The sequence below is a fragment of the Bos taurus genome, chromosome 7 (genome assembly GCF_002263795.3).
Source record: "Bos taurus isolate L1 Dominette 01449 registration number 42190680 breed Hereford chromosome 7, ARS-UCD2.0, whole genome shotgun sequence".
NCBI lineage: Eukaryota > Metazoa > Chordata > Mammalia > Artiodactyla > Bovidae > Bos > Bos taurus.
The window spans coordinates 83,553,102-83,576,865 of NC_037334.1; the positions used below are offsets into that span (position 1 = coordinate 83,553,102).

At 37.3% G+C, this 23,764-nt stretch overlaps 1 protein-coding gene and 1 long non-coding RNA gene across 4 annotated transcripts in view; one reads left to right on the top strand and one right to left on the bottom strand.

Moving 5' to 3' along the window:
• LOC101902163 (uncharacterized) overlaps positions 1–23,764 on the top strand; it is an 89,413-nt gene that overhangs the window by 61,532 nt on the left and 4,117 nt on the right. For both annotated transcript variants that reach the window (XR_003035707.2, XR_003035706.2), the window contains one exon: positions 8,531–8,592. This is a non-coding gene — a long non-coding RNA (uncharacterized lncRNA). The remainder of the gene's footprint in view (positions 1–8,530; positions 8,593–23,764) is intronic.
• HAPLN1 (hyaluronan and proteoglycan link protein 1) overlaps positions 1–23,764 on the bottom strand; it is an 80,812-nt gene that overhangs the window by 17,266 nt on the left and 39,782 nt on the right. For both annotated transcript variants that reach the window (XM_005209718.4, NM_174288.1), the window contains 2 exon segments: positions 21,372–21,497; positions 563–934 (listed from right to left, as the gene is read on the bottom strand). In XM_005209718.4, the coding sequence (XP_005209775.1) occupies positions 563–934; positions 21,372–21,471 (472 nt within the window). In that variant the 5' untranslated portion in view covers positions 21,472–21,497.

Consider the following 23,764-nt stretch of genomic DNA (forward strand, 5'->3'; position numbering starts at 1 on the left):
TTAGAAATAAAACTCCCTCCAAAATTCCTTGACCATTTGCTATTCAGTATCTAGGAGACTCTGGACCATTAAAAAATTTACTTCTTTACAAGAATATTTAAAGAAATCTAGAGGTTATTTTTTGTTAAATAAAGTTTTCACAGTTATTTTACAGAATACAACTAAATTTATTTTAGTTAGCAGATGTCCTTCACAAGCTCGCCATTATTTTGAAACGGAGACAATTTTAGAAGCATAATAAAAAGCCTCCACTCTGCATTTCTTAATAACTATGTAATGAGATTTAAATTTTGAATGGCATAAGGCAGTTCCTGAATATTGTTAATTCAGTTACACTGCACATTTCTTCTACTTGTAAATAGCTTCAGTTTTGCATATAACCATTGTGTATAAATTTCAAATGTGAAAGCTTGATTTGTAGACAGACTGCAAATTACAGAAAAACATGCTTTACATGGACTTTTGGTTCCTCATATCAGCACTGGGGTGATCACTGGACATTACTTGTCATGAAAAAAAAGCAATGATTAATTATCATTCCTAAGTTTAACACCGTACTTACCTTGTAAATCTAATGCTACCACAGCAGTATCATCTTCTAATCCTTCAATCACCTCACACTTATATCTCCCATAATCCTCTAGAGTAAGGTCTGTGATCACCAGAGAAGCATCATTATCGCTGCCTCCTTTCAGAAACACTCTACCATGGTAGCCTCCATAGGTTTTCTTGTGGTATCCCATGGAAACAAAGACATCCACTTCCTTGAGGTAATCTGAAGTTAGCTTGGTCCACTTAATCCGGATTTTGTGGGTTCCTGAGCCAAATGCTGTAGGGTCTCGGTAAAATTTACATGGCAGTGTAACATTGCCACCTCTACGTGAGAACACCTTGGCTTGTTCTGCTTCCACCAGTAGACGGGGGCCATTTTCTGCTATAATTGAAAAAAAGAGAAAAAATTAATATGCTTTTAGACTTTTATAATATGAAACATACTACCTATACAGGGTATCTGGTGAAGAGTAGCATTGAAGATAAGCTTCTCTGCCTTGTTGAGCAGTGACCTCCTTTGACTTACGGAGAAAGGTACCTCTAGTACCTAGTGGGGTTCTACAAGGTAGTCATGTCTTTTAAGCCACTGAAGAAAGGGAAAGTTGTACATGACAATCAATGAGAAATACTGGCTATAAGATTCTATAGTCATCTGAAGTTTGAGGATGTCATCATAAATTCCATTTTTTTCTATATTTAAATATAAAAATGTAGAAATAAGACCAAGAGAAGTGATGGGGAACCATAATTATTTCATCGATATAAACCCCAAAATTCAAATTGTATAAATTGATCTTTCCTCAGCTGAACTTTCTAATCCAATAAGTCTGTATTGTATTTAGGGGAAAGTTTATGGTAACAGACTAACATTCATTGAACTGTTCTGGTCAAAGAACTTAGAGTGTTCTCCCATCTCTGCCTTCAGATACATACCTGTGATATACCATTCTGGAGCATTTCAAGCAACATGTATGTATTTTATTTTCACACAAAGGCTAGACCTCAGAAAGGCATTTTTAGTGGATGTTTTTTAAAAAGCTCCAGATTTTGAAATATATTCCTCAAACTTTGAATGGTAAAAGTGTATCCAAAGTTATATTTCTTTTCTAATTAACCCAATAGTTGTTTGTTTCTTTATTCCCTTAAATCTCCTTCTACTGTCCTTCTGCTTTTTCTGTGTCTTGGTTTACAGAATCTTCTCACTTCACTTCTGCCTTGACTTGCCCTTTAGCTTCCTTCCTCCAAGGACTTTATTGCCTTCCCAAGAGCACCGCGATATCCCTAGCCTGCCAAGTCAGCAGGGCTGCCAGGCTCTGGATAGCCAGCTGTTATTTTCAGATCTTGGCTTTCTCTGGGGTTCCCCCTGGTTCGCTCATTGTGCTTTTGACCTTGATGAGCTCTCTTGAGAATGTGCAAGTTTTGAAAATGAGAAAGTGCTACAACAACTCCTGGATGCACATAACCTCTCATCTACACACAGCTTTCAAAGGCTGCCAAAGCTGCCTTTCAGGCAGTCTTTCCTCCTTTAGGCTGGAGGTTCTGAATCAACCTTGGTCATGAATCATTAATGGTATACAGGTCATCAGGCAGAGTAGTTGGTCATCTCCAGACAGACCTCAAAACTTAGTTATTTAATGGCATATGTAACTTTCAGATTTTAAAATAAAGTGTCCAAGAATGGACACACTGGTTCCATTTTTATTATAAAGCAATCAAAATATTAAAAAATATGTATATTTATGTTAGCTCTAATCTTCAGAAACATAATAGTTTAAAGCCATCAGTGCCCTACCTTGAATAGTTTTAAAAACATGAAAGGATAGTGGCTTAATTATCCAGCTTAAAAAATTCTGGCTTAAAAAATGCTCATTAAGCATTTCCTTTGATTCTCTTCATCTTCTTATTTAGGCCCATAGATTTATAATACATAACAGGTAAATCTATTCAACTCTACTGTATGTATGATACTCCCCCTGCAATATCCTCAATGACCACACCCATGTTCTACTTAAATATTCCTAGTGTCTTCTTTCTGGGAGGAGGAAAAAGTGCTGTTTAGTAAGTTGCTCAGCAATGCCTGAGGCCCTACATGGATCTACCCAGTACCTTGGGAGGATGCCTGGAGCTGGATCTTTCCATGATGGGACTTGAGACATGACATGAAAGAGAAGTGAAAGGCAAAGTTGCTCAGTTGTGTCCGACTCTTTGTGACCCCATGGACTATACAGTCCATGGAATTCTCCAGGCCAGAATACCGGAGTAGGTAGTCTTTCCCTTCTCCAGATTTTCCCAACCCAGGGGTTGAACCCAGGTCTCCCACATTGCAGGTGGATTTTTTACCAGCTGAGCCACAAGGGAAGCCCATATAAGACCTTCAAAAAGTTGAAGTTACCTGATTCTTTCAAGTTTTTTTTTTTTTAATCTTTTATCTTATATTGGAGCATAATTGATTAACAATGTTAGATAGTTTCGGGTATACAGCAAAATAATTCAGTTATACATATACATGTGTCTGTTCTTTTTCAAATTCTTTTCCCATTTAGATAGTTACTTAATATCAAGCAGAGTTCCATGTGCTATCAATTAGATCCTTACTGGTTATCCATTTTAAATATAGAGTGTGTACATGTCAATCCCCAATTCCCTAACTATCCCTCTTCCCTACCCTTCCACCATAAGTTCATTCTCTAAGTCTGTGAGTTTGTCTCTGTTTTGTAATTAAGTTCATTTGTATCATTTCTTTTTAGATTCTGCATATAAGTGATATCATAAGGATAGTTCTCTTTGTCTTACTGTCTTATGACAATGTCTAGGTCCATCCATTTTGCTTCAAATGGCATCAGATTAGATCAGATCAGATCAGTCACTCAGTCGTGCCTGACTCTTTGCGACCCCATGAATCACAGCACGCCAGGCCTCCCTGTCCACCACCAACTCCCAGAGTTCACCCAGACTCACGTCCATCGAGTCAGTGATGCCATCCAGCCATCTCATCCTCTGTTGTCCCCTTCTCCTCCTGCCCCCAATCCCTCCCAGCATCAGAGTCTTTTCCAATGAGTCAACTCTTCGCATGAGGTGGCCGAAGTACTGGAGTTTCAGCTTTAACATCATTCCTTCCAAAGAAATCCCAGGACTGATCTCCTTCAGAATGGACTGGTTGGATCTCCTTCAGTCCAAGGGACTCTCAAGAGTCTTCTCCAACACCACAGTTCAAAAGCATCAATTCTTCGGCACTCAGCCTTCTTCACAGTCCAACTCTTACATCCATACATGACCATAATTTCATTCTTTTAAATGGCTGAGTAATATCCATTGTATATATATATATACCACATTATCTTTATCCATTCCTTATTGGATATTTAGGTGGTTTCCATGGCTTAGCTATTGTAAACAGTGCTTTAGTGAATATTAAGTGCCTTTTGGACCATGTTTTTCTCTGATATATGCCCAGGAATAGGGGGGTTGCTGGATCATATAGTAGCTCTATTTTTAGTTTTTTAAGGACTCTATATACTGTTCTCCATAGTGGCTGTATAAATTTACATTCCTGCCAGCATTCTCTCCACACCCTCTCCAGCATTTATTGTTTGTAGATTTTTTGATGATAGCCATTTTGACTGGTATGAGGTGATATCTCATTGTAATTTTGATTTTCATTTCTCTAATAATTACCAATGTTTAACATCTTTTCATGTGCCTCTTGTCCATCTTTATGTCTTCTTTGGAGAAATATCTATTTAGGTCTTCTGCTCATTTTTTTCATTGGATTGTTGATTCTCTCATGCTTTTTACTTTAAAGTCAAAGCTAATGCCCAAATGGATTGGGTTAAGGGGATATTACAGTAGTTAGGAACAAGGGCTTTGATGTATCAGAGACCTTGTTCTAACCTCACCTCTTCAGGTTTCTAGCTCTCCAGCTTTGAGCAAGGTGTATAACCCCCAAGCCTCAATTTCTTTATATGTGAATTAGGGATAGTAATATCTACTATGCATAGTTGACATAAGAGACACTGAAAGCACTTAAAATAATGGCTGACCAAACTATTACTCTGCATAGTTTTTCCACTATATTTTTCCAGTATGATACTGCCTGATATAACATATAATTTTGACATATATTAACCTTCCATGGTTCCATTATAAAGTTTTGAACCATGTGGAGTAAAAAAATACATGCAATGCCACCTGTGTTATATAGGAAACTTGGAAATTATTGTGTGGTTTAGCATAATCATAAGGTATTCCAGAATGAATACAAGGCCTGAGTGTTTTATAAATTAAAGAGTTAAGGCACAGATCAAAAGTCTTGTCTAAGAGACTGAAACTTCTAATTTTTTTCTGAGGTTAACTATAAATCATCTTGTAGTGTTTTAGAAGTATAAACTTCTGATTTTTTTAAGGTGCTATTTACTTATACTCTAGCGTTGTGAGTAGATGATGACTTATGTGGTATAATGGTGAGAACTAAGCAGACACCAAAAATAATTTTTCTAACAAGACTGCTAGAATGTATAAATTTCTACCATTCTTATTTTTTGGACAGCTGGGGTGTTGAGGTAAAAGATGCCAGAAGCCCTGGCTGCAATTCAAAAAACCCTATGAAAAATATGTAATGTATAACACGTTGAGTGACTGAAGGCCATTAATGTTCATTAACCTAAATCCCCAACATGACCTTTAGAACAATGCCTTTTATTAGTCTGCGTGATTTTAGAAGCTCAACACTGCAGATTATAAAGCATTGAACACTGCTGGTGGGAGTAGCCTATTGCAGGGCAGGTAAGATGTAGGCAAGAGCTCTGGCCATTGAGTCAGGAACTCTGGGTTCTGTTGCAGGCTCTGGTAGGGCTTAGCTGTTTGAATGACAGGTTTATGTCATGAGAACATTGAGCTTTAGATTTGTATCCAGCTGCCTTTGGCAGGTTGTCATGACAGGGATCAGCCAGGAAACACACTAAGCTGGAGAAGGGGAGGGCAGGAACAAAGGGAACCTATAATGCTGAAGACAAACTGCACAGTCGCGCCTAGAGTTAAGATTTGAATCTGATTCTTGGATTAAAAAACATGAACTAATTTGAAATTAATGTTTAAATCAAAACTGTTCAATCAACAGGGCACTTGAAAAGCAAATCAAATGCAAAAGGTAAAAATAAACCTTGATCATCAGAATGAATATTGCTTATCCCTTCAAATTTTTCTTTAACTATAAAAACCTAAGCAGCATATATGTGCTCATTTTAGGGATACCGAATTTTTTAAAAAGTCTATCTGTAAGTCACAGGAACTTCATATTTTTATTCGTGAGTGTCAATGACATTGACTTGAAAAGATTTGATGACCTTCAGGACCATAGTTGTCTCCAGGGAAAACAGCAGGGCTTCATTATTATTTTATGAATTCTGCTGTGAAGTCTAGAGGACATCATTCACTTTCATGAAATTATGGAAGCAATGGCATGACTGAACAACTGACCCCTGTGTCACTCTGGGATTTAGAGGAAATCTTTTCAACAATAGGACAAAAACAAATAGTTGCAGAAAAACAGTTTAGAAATAGGGCATGGGAATATTACCTATTGTTCTTAGTTCTATTAAAAGTGTAATCATGGTGGGGGGCAGTTCATTGCTAAGGAAATAGAGATAATAGAAAAGAAAAGGTGTTATGAGTCAGAGTTGGTCTTTTAAAAATAAATAACTTTTGGATTTTACAAAACAACCAGTTTTGGTATCGGTTACTTTCTCACTGGTGTATAATGAAGGAGCCTCCAAACTCTTGGATTTTCTAGACCAATAAAATGTAAAAAGAATCCAAACAGACAAAATGGAGGAATATATTTCAGATGGCTAAACAAGAATAAAAAAACACTCCCAAGGAAAAATTCTACCAGTATCATTTGATTTTTTATTTTTTACATGTAACATAAAATTTGCCATTTTAACCATCTTTAAGTGTACAGTTCAGCATTATTAATTATTCTCACACTATTGTGCAACCACCACCACCATCTATTTCCAAAACTTTTCATCACTCCAAGCAGAAAACTAATTCCTCCCTTATATCCCAAGCTAGTCAGCAGACACTCAAGTGCCAGCTCCACAATGAGTCATTTGAAAATGCTGCATAAGGGTTTGAAAATGGTTCCTTAATATTGTGGTATTTGTTATCACTGTGATAGGTTGAGATGTGTAAGACTAACACTCTGGAAACTGTTACTTCCCTTAGGCTAGCCAGCCTGCCCAAGGATGAGCAACCAGGCTGGATTTGTATCCTTATGCCTGTGCTTACCACAGTCTACTGAAAACAGTCATTCTGTCCGTTTAATGACAATCTCTCTAGTGCATATCTTGTTATATTGTTCCTCCAGCATCAAAATAGTGCCTGGCCTGCGATAAGTGTCTGTGACTGAACTAGACTAGTGCTGCCCAGAGCCTGCAGTCAGCTATGGTAGTAGACACGGACCCCTGCACAAGCTTTACACCATAATACAGCTCTAAGATGAAAACACTTTTACAAAAACAGCTAGATATATGTAATAAGACACAATAGTTAAAAAGAATACATGATTTAGACATTTATCTCTCATGGTATCTTACACATTACATTTGAGTAGGATATATAATTTAGGAAAAAATTTATCTTACTCATTAAACTTTAACTCTTAAAAAAAAAAAAAACAACCTTTAACTCTTTATAATTACAGTCAGTCCTCCATATCTGAGTGTGCCTCTTTTGGGATTCAGCCAGTTGGGGATAAAAAATGTTTTTTTAAAAAATGCCAGGAAGTTCCTAAAAGCAACATTTGAATTTGTTGTGTGCCCAGCAAGTATTTACATAGCATTTACATTGTATTTAGAGCTATTTGCATAATATTTACACTTTTTTAGGTATTATAAGTTATCTAGAGGTGATGGAAAGTATAAGGGGATGATGCGTACAGGTTAGGTGCAAGTACTGTAACATTTTATATAAGGGACTTGAGAATCTGAAGATTCTGGTACCTCAGGTGAGTCCTGGAACCAATCCCTGGTGGATACTGAGGGATGATTGTATTTTGTTTCCTTCAGACCAGATTAAACCTAATTGTTTCTGAAGCTGCTTACTGGGAGTCAGAAGCTCCCATCATTTGGTCTTGATTCTGATCTGTCTAGTAAGCTTTGCATCAGAAACTCTTACAAGGTTCACCCCACTGTCGCCACCCTCTGCTCCCCCCCCCCCCCACCATGCAGCCTTTACTGCCCTTTTGGAGGGCTAATTGCTTTTAGTTTATCAGACAGAGCTTTAGTTTCTTCCCCAACTCTTCCTGACTGTAAGAACTCTGAGTCTCTATGACTCAGCTCTTCAGGAAGGACAACATGATAAGGGTAAGAAAGAAGCTCTAAGGAGGATCATTTCTGTCCTCTGCACTCAACGAGTTGATCTGAGTTTGCAATCCTGTTGGATTTATTCCTAGGCCATCTTTACTTTCATCTGGAGTTCAAATACTGATCTGAAGACTTGTAAGATTATGTGTACTTCTTATCATTTGTGTGAAGTCAAAAGAAATACATATATTTGCCTAAACTAAACTATACCTGAAGGAATCATAGGAAGCTCAAGAAACTTATAACCATGATAGCCTGTGGGAAGATAAGGTAGCTGCGTGGGTAGAGAACCCCTGAGAGATTTTCACAGTGTATACTATACTTCCATATTTTAAAAACTTTTGAACTGTGTGTATGTATCACCTGCTCACACACTAAACATAAATGGTATAAAAATACATAAAATGGTTGAGGGAATTTAATTAACAAAATAAACAAAAAACTTTGCCTAGAAATACAGACAAGAAGCTGGTTACTAGAATTGTAGTATACTGTTATAATTGCAGGATTATAATTTTGTATAAGACCTATGGCTCTGTTAATTATAATATTATCTTTAAACAGTTCTTCAAAACATGAAAGTTTTATCTCATTTTTTCCCCCAATCCTTTAAGATGCTGCTGACAAAGGTACTGTCATCTCGTTTCGACTATAAAGGAAGAATCCAAAGCTAAAGGTAAGTGAAGGTTACTCTTTGCTGTAAAGTGATTACTGCTGTTTCTCACCCTCTGTGACCCTGCCTTTTGGTCTCACAGGCTACAAGAACATACTCCTCTCAACACCCTTCCACTCTCTGCAGTACCTACCTGCTCTTTAACCCCTGTATAGTCTATGTCCCCTGCTAGTTCCTGTCAGTCTACAGCTGAACCAGATTACCTGGAATTGTGTTTTCAGTTTCCTTACATGCCATGTGACCTGTATTATCTGATGTGCTGTGCTGTGGAGCATTCTCTTAGGTATTGACCACATCCATCTTCCTTCCTGTTATGGTCAGGCCACTCAAGATGGCTGTTCTCTTGCTCTCTGTATATCCCCAGTGCTGGCTTCGTCTAGACCCTACTTCCATGACTGACCCTCCTACTTAGCTACCCCAGACCCCAGCTAATGATTGCTTTAGCTTTAGATCAGAATGTCTCCACCATGACAGCTTATCAAAGGGGAGGTGAGAGGCATTCCCCTCTGCTGGTTTCCCTGGTAACTAATGAACCAACCTGATTTTACTTCCCCCTATAACTGTAACCTTCCCTTATCCCTGGGAGCAAAGACTACAGCCAGGTCCTGTCCACTCTCTGCCATACACAGTGGGGTGTTGCTCTAGGACCTTGCTTCAGACATGTACTCCCTCATCCATTAAAACTTTGATGACTTTATTGCTGATTCTGGGCTTTTTCTTCAGTCTTGAGGCTGGGCAAGTGCAGGACTTGTAAGCCTATGAAGTTCAGCCCAACACTTGCCTTAGAGCTAAAGCAATTCTGTGATGAGTGCCCAACACCAGAATATAGTATTGTTTGGGTGATGTTGATCACATATGTGTACCACGTTATTATCATATCCCAGTTTTATAGTGAAAAAATAATGGTTAGAGCCTATAGGTTTTTTTCAGAGACAGTGGAAATCCCCAGCCCCCTGCCAAAAAAGGATAACTTAGACAAATTTTTGCCTTATAAAAAGGTAAGCTTCTTTGCTGGAAATGGGCATCAAGAGCCTCCAAGTAGCTTGAGGGCATCCATTGAACATAGTTCAAACATCTGTGTTCTGAAATATAAACCCCAAACTGTTACTATCTTGAAAAATATTGTCTCTTTTTAATTACTTTTTCTTCATCTGTTTTGACCAGGAGTAAGAAGTGTGGTGAGGGTGTTTAGCTCTGTTCTGCTGACTAAGTTCTTTGGGGCTTTTGTCTTTTCACGTTCATTCTTGTTTCATCTGTTATCTCAGAAGCTATAGTTTATTGATTAAGCCTATGAATTATGCCTCTTGCATGGCCTCAGTTTCCTCATCAGTAAAATAGAGTTAAGTCACCTTCCTCTCAGGGTTCTCATGAGGATTAAAGGAGGTCATACACTGAGAGCTTAACCTGGTGCCTGGCACCCTGAGTGCCCAGTAAAGGTTGGCTCTTACTAACAAACACTTACTTAGTGTCCCAAGTGTGCTAGGTATGCAAACCAGCTTCTGTTTTCAACACTGTCTTCTTTCCCGTGCTCTTTCAGAAGACAGTTCCTAGAAGTACTGATTCCCAAAAACTTGTACCTCATCAACTTACAGTGATTTTCTTAGTGGTTCTTAACAGCATAGGAGCTTAATTCAGGACCACCACTTTAAAGCCTTAAAAACAAAACCAAACCTATATCTGTATAATCTGACTTCTTCCTGCCTCTTCCTCAGTTTTCTCTGGGGTTCCAGACAGTCTTCATTTGGGGGTAGGTGTGGAATGTACGTAAATGTAGCTGTCATCCCCACCTTGCTCCTCGAATTTCCTTCAGAATCACTACGGCAGCCTGTGAGACAAGTTTCTCCAAGGCTTGAGACCAGATCTTTTTTCATAGTAATTTAATTTCTTCTGGAACATAGTTATATCAATTGAATGGAACAAGATGGGAGCGGTTTTTACCTACCGCTTTGTTCAAAAGTTTTTAAGAGAAGGCTTAGATGGAGGTTGTATGATTCCTGGTGGGTTAGGAGCACAAGAATCAGCCTGCCTGAGTTTGAACATCAGTTTTACCACTTAATAGCCAAATGACACAGTTTCAGTGAGGATAACCACTTTTATATAGCATGGTGGGGAGGACGGACTGAGATGATCTAGGTAATGCACATTCTATTGTGCATTCTATATTCTATATTGTGAATCACACATAGTAAGTGGTTTTAAATGTTAATATTAATTTATCAGTATTATTGCCATTGGTAACTTCAATCTAACTGGTCCCCAAACTAGAGACAGTCATGCTAGCTGTGTCAACCCAGAGCTGTTTGCATTTGTTAATAATTTTCAGAATTTAAATTTATCCATGTTATCAATGATTTATGGATAATGAAATAGCATTTGATTTCCATTATTTGAGACAGAATAAAAGCAAATTGAGTTATCACATTGAGAAATTAAGAAATACGTTATACGAAAATAAAATTGATTGTTTCATTAACAGTGAATTACAATCTTTGAAGAAACCTGCTTTCCAGGATTTTAACTGTAATACAGGCTTATTTCAAAGGGTATGGAGAAACTGAAACATTAGCATGTGTCATTCTTCTTCATTAGGCTGTAATTAACCATAGTCCCTAATTGTTAGAAACATGTCTTCATGTGGTAAAGGGCCCGGATCTACTTGTCTCTGCTCAGACTACTTCCGTTTTGTGGTGAAATGTAAGGTCAAGTTCTCCGTAATTTGTAGAAAGGACACTTTTGGTTTTCTACATTGCTATGGTTACTGTCTTCACTTAGTATGAAAAACATCAGGATAACACTGCCCAGAGTCAGTTCTGGAGGCAAAAGGGAACTGTTGATTCTTTACTTAATCAATGGTCATGAATTAATAGCCTATAATGTGTCAACTATTAAGTTTAGTGCTGAAACAAAATGAAAGGTAAATGGAACACAAATGCCCAGGTAGGCAAGACTGAGAGAAGTGAAAATAACAGGGAGTGGAAGGGACTGTACTATTGCTGGGCACTCATGCTCCATGCTAAAGGTTCCCACTGATGTCCAAAGAGAATGCAGCCTGAAAAACAGCAGGACTTTCAAATTTTCAGCAGATGCTAGAAATGTACATTTTAAGACAAATATCTCCTATTCTATTTTTAAACACTTGCAATTCATTTAGATTTTTTAAAGCTACCTGGGAAAAAAATGACCACACATCAGTGATCAGGATTTAGGCTCAAAGAGGTGAATATGTGACCTTTGTAACCTCCTTCACCACCATCCCCCCTGCCCCCACCCCCAGTTGATGCTGAGGGTTTCCAAACTTCAGACCAGGGCAATCTCCTTGTCTCTGCCTGCATTTCCTCTTTCTTTAGGTGATCTCATCTAGTCCTATGGTTATACATATTTATGTACTGGTGATCCCAAAGCTTTCTACCAGTATACTTTTCCTTGAGCTCTGAAATAGTAAATCCAACTACCTGCTGGTTATAAATTCTATGCCAAACAAATAACTTGAGCCCTCCTCTCCAGTCCAAACTTGTTCTTCTTCCAGTCTTCCTCAACTCATTTTATGCCTACATCATCCATCCATTTGTTCAAGCCAAAATTCAGAAGGTGTGTTTGATGTGACCCTTCCTTTCGCTTAATCTCTTAATCTCTACATCTAATCTATTATCTTGGAGAAGGAAATGGCAACCCACTCCAGCATTCTTGCCTTGAGAATCCCAGGGACAGGGGAGCCTGGTGGGCTGCTGTCTATGGGGTCGCACAGAGTTGGACACGACTGAAGTGACTTAGCAGCAGCAGCAGCAATCTATTATCAAGTGCTGCCATCTCTGTCTCCGCTTCCACCCCCTTCCCCCAAATTGGCTCATCTTCATCCACCTCCACTGTTCCCATCCTGGTTCACACCACCATGATTTCCTATCTAAACTACCTCAAGACCCTTTCCTCACTTTTACTCTTCACCCATCATAATCCAGTATCCACTTGGTCTTTTGTACATGAGAATCATAGTACATCAGCCCCTTGCTCAAAATCAAGCAGGCAAACACCACCATTACGAACAGAAGCCTCTAGAAGTAGAAATCTCCTCACTTCAAGGATATGTTTTCAATGGTGTTTCTATTGATATTTAAAATGTATGATTCTTTAGAAATAAGATAGGACTCTTCTTTCTGTCCACCTCCTTCACCCCATCTGAACACTTTACTGGAGTAAATGTTCCCAGTTCTAACTTGCTTTGTTATTTTTGTTCTCGATGGACTATGATCTTCCTGTGTTTTCATCCTTAATGTCCTTGTCTTGCTTGAGTGGACAGTGTTTGGAAAAGGTAGGTAAAATTATTGTTTAACTCAGTGTGTTTAGCACACTTCACAGCACCATCCTCCAATATGTAAAAACGTACTACTTGGAGCTTATACATGTGGTAATTAGTCTCCAAGTAAGCACTGAAGTTAACAACCAACATGTTTAGTTAAAACAACATTAAAATGGCTCCTATTTGTACTGGTGATTTGATAATTATTTTTGAGGACATGTGTATTTAGTGCCACTCCCCCATTGGCTTTTCAGGTGGGGCAGTGGTAAAGAACTCAGATGCCAATGCAGGAGATGTGGGTTTGATCCTTGGGTCAGGTAGATCCCCCGGAGAAGGAAATGTCAACCCATTCTAGTATTCTTGTCTTGGAAATCCCATGGACAGAGGAATCTGTCAGGCTACAGTTTATGGGGTGCCAAGAGTTGGACAGCAGGAAGCATGCATGCATATACCACATTGTAGCAATACAAAATACACACAGTGTTTTGGAGTGATTTGTATAGAACTTATATATTTCTTGTGCTTTCACTGTCTTCATTTTGAAATAAAAATGCTCATATCATAAAGATTTCTGCCCCCCACCAGATATTTTCACTTTGATATCTCTTAATTAAATATTTTAACTTTTTAGTATTTTGATAGATTTTTGTATTCCAAACTACATTCTGAAAAGAGTAGTTTCCATTTTATATTAAAAATAAGAACCAAAACAACAAAGAAATCTAAATCTATTTTTTCTTGATAGCCCCTGCTAACAAGTCAGAGAAACAGGGAAAGTCAGAGAAACATAGCATGTTGAAATTACTCTAACATTAAGCATTAAGTTATAGGTTAGTACAACTTACAACCAAAAAAAAAAACACACAAAAAAACAATGCTTCTCTATTTAATTGACTTTTTCTGGGGAAAAAGAAAAAAAGCTTTGGGAAAGTTTCCAAATAATCATTGACTTCCCACATAATTTGCCAATTTCAGCCCCCAGAATGGAACAGAGAAAGTAATGACTGCTTTAGTGTAAATTTGCTGCTACCTGAAAATATTAAATATAGGTTTTTATACTTGGAAATATTCCAAAATTCATTGTTTTAATGGATGCCTTATAAATAACACAGAATTCAGACTTTTAGGTTACTTACTAACAAGATTAGAAATATTCTTAAAAGGTATTTTATGGGTTTAAAAGGTGAGTATGAATACAGTTTTATAATAAGATATTTTTGTTTGGCAACTATTCTTTTCTTCATATTTCCACCTCTATATAACACTTATTTTAATTTTTTTTATCACCTTTGATGCTCTAATAATATTGTCGTTGAGCTCATTGAGGAGATGGTCTGTCCTACAGAGAATAACTCAGTGTTTTGAACAAAGAAGGCCAATGTTTAACAAATGCCCAAATGAGTAAATAATTTCAAAAGACACACAAATGTGAAGACTGCACCATGGGCTATCAGATGCAAAGTTGGCATGAAAGTATACATATATATTTCTGAGTATAGATTAAAGGCTTTATCAAAAGTATATATCAACCTACAACCAACCTATAGTTTTTGCTTAGTTGAATGGCAGTTATCACAGTCAGTAGTTCTATATTCATAGCCATGTCTGCCTTTCTCTAGACCATAAACTTGATGAAGACAGACTGTGTTCTGATCATCATTCTATTCCCAATGCCTATTTAGGTGCTTGCTGTAGACCGAACATTTGTGCACCACCCCCTCTCCCCAGTGCATATATATTGCAGGCTGTTTCCCAACGTGATGATATTTGTAGGTGGGCCTTTGGAGGTGATTAGGTTGTGAGGGTGGAGCCCTCATGAACAGAATTAATACCATTATAAAAGAGGCCCAGGATAGGTCCCTTGTCCTCTTCTGCCAGGTGAGGACACATAAAAAAAGGTGGCCCTCTCTGAACTAGGAAGCCAACTTTCACTGGACACCAAATGTGCCAGCATCATCATTTTGGACTCCCAGCCTCTAGAACTGTGAGAAATAAATTTCTATTGTTTGCAAGCGACCCAGTCAATGGTATTGTGTTATACAGCAGGCTGAAGAGGAGTATATGTGTATTTGTGCAGTATTTTGCAAATATATATGTATATATGCCTGTATATACATTTTCATTCTTTTGTGTTTATTATATATATGGTAACATTCTTATTTTGATCATATGATAAGCCTGTGTTTAATGTAGTAAGTTCTTATTAGTATATTTGATCTTACATCCTAAAGTAAACTAAGAAGAAATTTTAGAATTAGGGTGTTGCTAACTTTTATAGTTTCATGATGAAATTCTCTGATATTTTTTAGCTAATAATTTCTAGATAGTATTATTAATAGCGTATGTATTTAGCTAAATGCAATTTGGAAAATGTAGTTGACATTCATGGATTTTGCATTTGTAGCTGTAAATAGTAATATAATACCTCAAAAAGAGAAAAAGAAATTATAATTTAACTTTTAATAACAGACTCATAGAGTCTGAGTCCAAACGAGTTTTAAGTGAAAGAGAGAACACATATCCAGTTCTCCCACCAAACTCCGGCTCTGTAGATAGTGTATGATCAATCATACATTATTAAATTCACTTTTGATCCTTTCTGCACCACCAGATCTTGACTCTGCAGATATTACATAAAGAACATGATAGCATTGCAGTGACCACATGTAAATCAAATATTCTTCAAAGTTTCATGCCCACATTAGGAGGATTGCTGCATCCTACCTCTGGTTGATTCTCCTGGAAGTAAGATGTTATGTGCAGTATGGGAGCCATAAAAGCAACCAAACAAAATTTGCTACCCAAACTCAGAATCCTCTTATCTGCTGCCTCTCATTCTACAAACTAAAAACTTCCCTGCAATTTGCAAAGACTGACTTGGGCTTGATTAGGAAAAGTTCCTGGATTTTGGTCCTGAATTTATTCAACGAGCATATTGATCACCTACTACGTGCCCAGTAGTATTAATTTAGGTGACAGGGAGGCATTGGGCAAAGATTCCTTCCCTCGTGGAGCTGATTTATGTTCTTGTGGCAGAGATGGACACAAACAATTATGTAAAAATAAGTAAAGTAGATATCCAAGACTAGAGAGAAAAGGAAAAGGAGATCAGAGATAAATCGGGATGCCAGAGGAGGGTAGAACATGGTAGGCAGGGTGAGTTCATTAAGAAGGTGAAAAGTGATCCTAAATTTGAGGAAGGGCAGGGAGTTAGCGAGAGAAATTGTTCCTCATCAGCCATGCAACCTGGGCTAAGCAACATTTAAGCTCTGGGTCTTGATTTCCTAATTTGTACAATGGGATATTGACCTCAATGATCTATATTAAAGTCCTTTTAAGTTATTAAATTCTGTTAACTATGATTTACTTTATGCCAACATTACAGAATGAAAGCTGTGACCCAGTTAATGTACACTAGGCCCACACAACGTGTCATGTGTTGCTAAATGCATGGATGCTGTGGGATTTAAGAGGTGCTTGTTATGATGAAAGTGAAAGAGGAGAGTGAAAAAGTTGGCTTAAAGCTCAACATTCAGAAAACTAAGATCATGGCATCTGGTCCCATCACTTCATGGCAAATAGATGGGGAAACAGTGGAAACAGTGTCAGACTTTATTTTTGGGGGCTCCAAAATCACTGCAGATGGTTACTGCAGCCATGAAATTAAAAGACGCTTACTCCTTGGAAGGAAAGTTATGACCAACCTAGATAGCATATTCAAAAGCAGAGACATTACTTTGCCAACAAAGGTCCGTCTAGTCAAGGCTGTGGTTTTTCCAGTGGTCATGTATGGATGTGAGAGTTGGACTGTGAAGAAAGCTGAGCACCGAATAATTGATGCCTTTGAACTGTGGTGTTGGAGAAGATTCTTGAGAGTCCCTTGGACTGCAAAGAGATACAGCCAGTCCGTCCTAAAGGAGATCAGTCCTGGGTGTTCATTGGAAGGACTGATGCTGAAGCTGAAACTCCAATACTTTGGCCACCTGATGCTAAGAGTTGACTCATTGGAAAAGACCCTGATGCTGGGAGGGATTGGGGGCAGGAGGAGAAGGGGACGACAGAGGATGAGATGGCTGGATGGCATCACCGACTTGATGGACGTGAGTCTGAGTGAACTCCAGGAGTTGGTGATGGACAGGGAGGCCTGGAGTGCTGCAATTCATGGGGTCGCAAAGAGTCGGACATGACTGAGCGACTGAACTGAACTGAACTGAACTGTAATGATAGTGGCAATTTAGAAGTATCTCATTACACTCATTCATGTATTTATCACATATATTCAGCACCTACTATGTGCCAGGCACTACTGTCTAGCTGGAGTGTGACAAGCTGACAGTAATGCTAAGCGGGGATGGAAGAGTGGTTTGGGACACAAGAAGGAGGAAACAGCCACAGTGAGTGGGGAGTGTCCACTTCTGCAAGGGATTCTAGATCTGCATTAATTTTTCTACTCACAAAGAGATGAACTTCTGACAACTCTTTCTTTAAAAAATCTAATTGCTTTATCTCTTAAGACAAATGACCATAAATTTCACTTATTATAACGAAGGGTGTCACAGTGGTAAAGAATCTACCTGCCAATGCAGGAGACACAAGAGACACAGGTTCAATCCCTGGGTCAGGAAAATCCCCTGGAGTAGGAAATGGTAACCCAATCCAGTATTCTGGCCTGGAAAGTTCCAGAGAAGCCTGATGGGCTACAGTCCATAGGGTGGCAGAGTCAGACATGACTGAGCACACATTTGGGCACATTATAAAGAAGGGGACTGCTTTCCTCTCCAAGATTTCCTCTTATTCTTTTAAAAAATTTAAAGGAGCTTAGTTGTGTTTACCTGATATGTATGTTAAGGGGAATATTACTTAAGTTTGGAAAAATTCAGTTTCTACAAGGAAAGTAAAAGTGATCAGATAATATTTTAATACCATTGGGGAAATCTTAAATTGTACGATTTAAAAAGGGCAAAGAAGGCTACTTATAAAATGTTTATTTCATTAGCACTAAAGTAAGATATTGTTCTTACTGCTAGCAAATGAATTTGAAAAGTAAGAGCTTTTCCCACCAGTGTCTGTGTTCCTTTTTTATTTAAAAATCATTTTTCCATGACAATAAAGAAATAATCAACGTGGCAATAACAACTTTCATCTACTGGGAGCTTATTGTATGCTGGGTACTAAGCACTTTCCTATGTATTATCTAATTTAATTCTCATAAAGCTTTATGGAATAAACAGTGATTATGTCCAGTTTTATAGATGAGATAACTGAGACTGAAAGAGATTAAGTGAATTGCCCAAGGTTTAAAGCCAGAAAGTGGCATTAGGGGAAAAAAATCTTAAACTGGTGACCAGAAGGCCGGCACCTGAAATACCAGAGGCAGGTGTCGCTCTATCACCGAAGTGGGGAAGAACAGGTAGCCACGTATTCAGGATAACTATTGTGGTTCATAGTAAACGGTCATAAAATTTCTCTGCTGTCCATATAAATGTTTTCTTAAAAATTGTATTTTATAAAGTATATTCATCATCTCTGAACTTCTACTGGTAATTGAAAGTCTATAAAGAATTTTTAGACCAGATCTAAATATTTTAAAAATTGTTCTTTTGTGAGATTTAATATTCCATATAAAATTCTTCCTAATGAACTCAGGTTTCAAAGGATTCAGATATTGTTTGACTAGGCACATCATGAAATGAGGAAAATACTCCATTAGTTGAGATTGTTATAGAGACAATATTAACAGTAGCTATCTCTTTCTGCAGAAGTATTTGAGGAAATTACTATCCCCACACTGCCAACAGTATATGATATATAAGTGAATAAATTGATTACAGATTTTTAGCAGACTCCATGGACAAGTAGTTTGCTTTCTCATTTTTATTGAATCAATTTGTAATCAAATTGATTCAATAAAAAATTGGAGTGAGTTAGTCTAAGTGCAATTTTTTCTAAAACTATTCCTTTCTCCATGGAAAGCTAGCACAATTTCCTTTTTCATCACCAAAAAAGATGCTTTTCAATAGAAACTCTTTGTATAGGAATCTATACTTGCCATGTTCCCCCCTGGTATTCTGATTTTCTTTAAAAACCAGATTAAAATTTTTTGTGTGTATATATCTATAGAATTTCCCATAGATAAGAAAGAAATCTTCAGAAAAACTAATTAAGGTAACTCTTATGCATAAGAGTTAAGAACATGTTAACAAAGTGTTCAGCATCTTTATCAAGGCAGCCAAGATGAATTTGAGGGTGATGTGCCTGGGGAACTTAACAGTACAAAAATTTTAAAAATTAATGGAAAATGAGAGACAGAAAAGATGTTTTTGCAGTAAAATGAATTTTGAATAATTTTCTATTACTGACAGAACTTTTACTGCTTATCAGTATGATTCAGGACTTTGAGATTCAGATTACTAATTTAATGATTTGATTGCAGAATTCTTATAAAATTTTATGAAAGTTTCAGCTCCCTTAAATTCCTTCTGGGCCATGTTTGATAAATAAAAGTTTTAAATGTGACAAAATAATCCAGCATTTCAAGTGAGTAATGAAAGATGTCTGCTTTAATGATTACCTGCTGTGCTATGAGTTTATTTTTGTGTTATAAAAGATGCCTGAAATTATGGCAGATATTTGCAAGTGTTTCTCTGAAGGGCAAGAACATGAAAGTGCAATCTGAATGTTATAATAAAGAAAAAAGAAAAATTTTTATTGAATAGAAACTAAGAGGAACAAATAGTTGGAGCAATTTTAAAATAAATTTCAACTATGGACATAGCATGACAATATCGACCCAAATCATATTTCCGTATTAACTTCCTCGAGCAAAATGTAGACCTTGTAGTTTTATTACTTGAAAGCTCAGGGCAACTTTCTAAGAACATTACTTTACAATTAAAATGAAATGGACTAGCAAGTCATTTTTGAAAAAATAGGATAGTGTAGGCAAATAATCTGGATAATTTTGATACCTTGTGTCAGCAATTCTTTTGCACTAAATTTCAATAGAGTATATGGGAATGGAAAGACTGGAGAAACAAGTTTTTCTTGATGAGAAAACTTGAATCTGACTTATAGGCTTCTTTCAGGAATAACTTTTAAAATGCTAATATACTTTAAAATATTTTTATACTCTGCATGAAATTTAGACCTTATGATTATACATAGTTAATAATATAACAGGTATCTAGTCTAGTAATAACTTAAAACCATTGCTAAAGTTTATTCTCCATGAGATTTAAAACCGTTGTTAACAATTACTAGGTATTACACTCTGGCTGAATTGACTTTGACTTGACATTAAAAGGATGTTATCCTTCACCAGAAATCTCTATGTGTAAATGTCTTAAGTCTCTGGGAAACAGCCTTGATTCTGCTTTTATACGGTAAAGAAAATAGCTGAGTCAGCAGCTTGCATAGTCAAGTTTGTGATTATATAATTCCTTTTTATGGTCCGATAGTGAAAAATGTAAAGCTGTTAGAAACATAGAGGTCTGAAAGAGGAATGTCTAAAATAACTAGACATTGTCAAATTCAGAGTTCTGTTTGGGTAGTCATACAGAAAAATACTTCTAGCCAGACCTACACTATCATTTGACCTTCCCAAGTCATACTTTTCAACAGTGGATGCAATTTTCTGAGACTGCACTTTTGACCTTGAAGATATTGAGTTATATCTTCTCAAAGTTTTATTTCTCTTAGCAAACTTATAATGTTTCTGGTCCCCAAACTGACTTCATCTAAAATTCCTATCATCATATGTTTAAACTGTTAAATTCTGTAATTCTTATTTTAAATATTCAGCATACAAGGGCAAAGAGAGACATTCCAGCTCCTTTGGAACCATCTTTTTCTTATTGCATAAGTCTCTTAGCTTTCTTAATGCAGGATGTCCCTCATCTGAAGCTGGGGCTGAGGAAATAGCTGCATTGTACTGCAGCCTCAAATCTTGCTACAGCTCCCAGGTTTAGGATTCAGCTGAGCTGAAAAGAAACATGCAGGCAAAACATTGCTCTGTGGAAACTAAGGCTTTACCGAAGGAGATTTTAATAGGGTAAGTTCTTTTTCCTGAAACTTAGCTTGTCTGACTCATTTTCATGTTGTTTTTCGTGATGACTCTTAACAGAATGACCTTACGTGTAAGTTTTACTTCTATTTCTCCCTGCTTTTGCCCTGTCTTTAAATGAACTTTCTCCCTGCATTCTGCTTAGAAGATAGCAACTGAAAAGCCTTGAACAATTGCATCAGCTCCCTGCAGTTGGATATTCTTAAGCCAATCCACTTTAATTGTCCCTGATTCTTAGCTCTACTGTAATGCAATAGCATTCAAAAGCCAGGGAGCATGTTCACCAATTAGCAGAAAGGAAAAGAAAAAGTCAATGCAGCAGAACTAAAATTGAGAAGCACTAACATAAATGTTAAGAAATCACTTAACATTTCTAAGTAACTTGAAATGGATTTAACTTTCACAAGAGAAGCTGCGTTTTCTTACCTTGGATATGAATAACTCTGTCATGATCTACAGTATAGTTGTCTGAATGATGATCAGCCCAGCAGAATGAAATCAGCACCAGAAGAAGTAGACTCTTCATCTTTGTAGCCCAAATAATCTTCTTCACTGTGAGAGCATCACATACAAAGAGGCTTGTGAGATTTGGAACCCTTTGGAGTGTTGCACTGCACAACTTTTACTGCCTTATCATCCTAGAATGGGTCTGTAAAAATATTTAACCCAATCTGCTCAGAAAGTTACTGTAGCTGTCTTTGGGAGCTGAAGACTGCAGCTTTGAACAATTCCAGTTTCCCTTATGTAGTCAGAGTCCAAACAGTGTTTAACTCTATCTTTACAGAGTTGTAAATCTAAAAATTTATTTAGAACAGTATAGTTTTGATATAGAGAGTTGTAGCAAGTTAAAAGAGATATGACAAAGATATAAACAGACTTAAAAAGCAAAACCATTTAAACTTCTGAATTTGAAGTACAAGTTAATAAAACAATTTGATATAGCTACCTATGAATATTTATCACCCAGTTTAATTTGTAACTGAATATTAAGCCAGGGCAAATAAGGAATATTTGCATGAAACTTGACATCATCATTCATTTTATATATGGCTTTCTAAGCAGGTTAGATTTGCTTGTTCTAAAAAGAAAAGAGGACACACACAAAAAATGCCTGATTAAATAGAAGCAGCACATTTGTTACAGACTCACCATCTTAAACACTGCTTGGGTCTATGGTGAATAATTGAAAGTTAGAGACAAACAAGGTTAGAATTGTGTATGCTATCACTGCAGTCATCCTGATTGATTTTCATTCATTTCTACCTGAAATGCTGACGCATCAACTTGGAGTGCCAGGTAGGGTCTCTGCAGTCAGCAGAGCCTTGGCTGCAGGGAACATCCCTGCCAACCTCGCAGGGCAATTAGGCAAATGAAGAGCTGAAATAGACAGCCAGGGACAGCTCTGGTCCTGAGTGACAGTGGCAGAGCCATTGCCTGGCTATCCTCATTCAAGACCAATTTGATAAAAAGGGACACAATCCCCACAAACTTTGTCATTGTAAGGACCAAAAAGTGATTCCAAATAATACACACCAGATGACCTTTGGAGTATTTGCCAGGCAAGAATTTCAGTGTAGCTCCTCTGTTTTAATGTGGAAGCTGAGGCAGATATTAGAAGGGCTTTCTTTTCCTCTCACGCACACAGAAGCCTTAACAATACTTGGCTATTTTTAAAACTGAAATTGCACAGTACTGGCTTCTCACACTAATTTGTTTTTTCCAGGAAAGCCTGACTCCCTGGAATACTTATTAAAGAGCTCCGAGTCCATTCCTGGAGCTCTTTGCAGGCCAGCCTCTTCTCCAGAGCCTAATGCCCTAATCACAGACGTCACCAGGTCCCTCTTGGGACCTCAGCCCCTCCCTGTTTCCTCCTCTCAAAATCATCGTGATGCTCCGACTTCAGTCTCTAGTGTTTGCTTTAAGCCTTTTCTTTTTATTATGTCACAGAAAGAAGATAGTCGATGAGCAAATTGAGAAACTTACTTTCCCAAGAAACAAAAACTGCCACCTTCAAAATTCTATCTGATTTACTGATTTTATTTTCAGAAGTTTACTTGCTTGTTCCTCTGAGGTTTTTTGGGAAATGGTTTTTTTTTTTTTTGAAGCTACTGACTTTTGCCTATAGGAATACTGTTAAGAAATATTACCTGGAAATATTTTCAGTCCGGAATAATGCTTTGGGTGAAAATATATAATAAAGGTGACCTTTTGGAATTTGGAATATAATTGGCACAATTACAGACATACACATAAGATAGTAGGCCAGCTGGAACACAAGGTGCCCTGTGCTCTCTTGCTTGACATGGGAATCAGAGGAGAGGGGGAGTTGTGGAAGAGAGGGTATGAGAAAAACATACAAGTGAGCATTTAAAAATACATTCAAAGAACGGTCAAGATGAGCCGAGGCAGAGAATTTGCTATATTATCTTTCACATTAAATTGAACATCTATAGTATAACTTGTAGAGAGTTGTATACTTTCCTCTCAAGGAAAGTATACGCACACACACACACACACACACAGTTATGCATCCTACCACAGAAGTCATCCTAATTTGTTCTCATTTTTCCTAAGATTTATTACACATAAATTTATCTCCTTTAATTCCATATCATAGTATTAAAATTATAACACTAAGAATTCATTCCACTGTGTTATGATATAAACTATTCAATGACCCAATTTTAAAATGCAAACATCCCTGGGGGGAGGGTGGGATAGACAGTGCTGGAGATAAATAATAATAATAAAAGAGGTTCCTCTTCATTGAATGTCTGTTATCTGCCAAGTGCTCTGCTAAGCACTGTGCATATACTGGC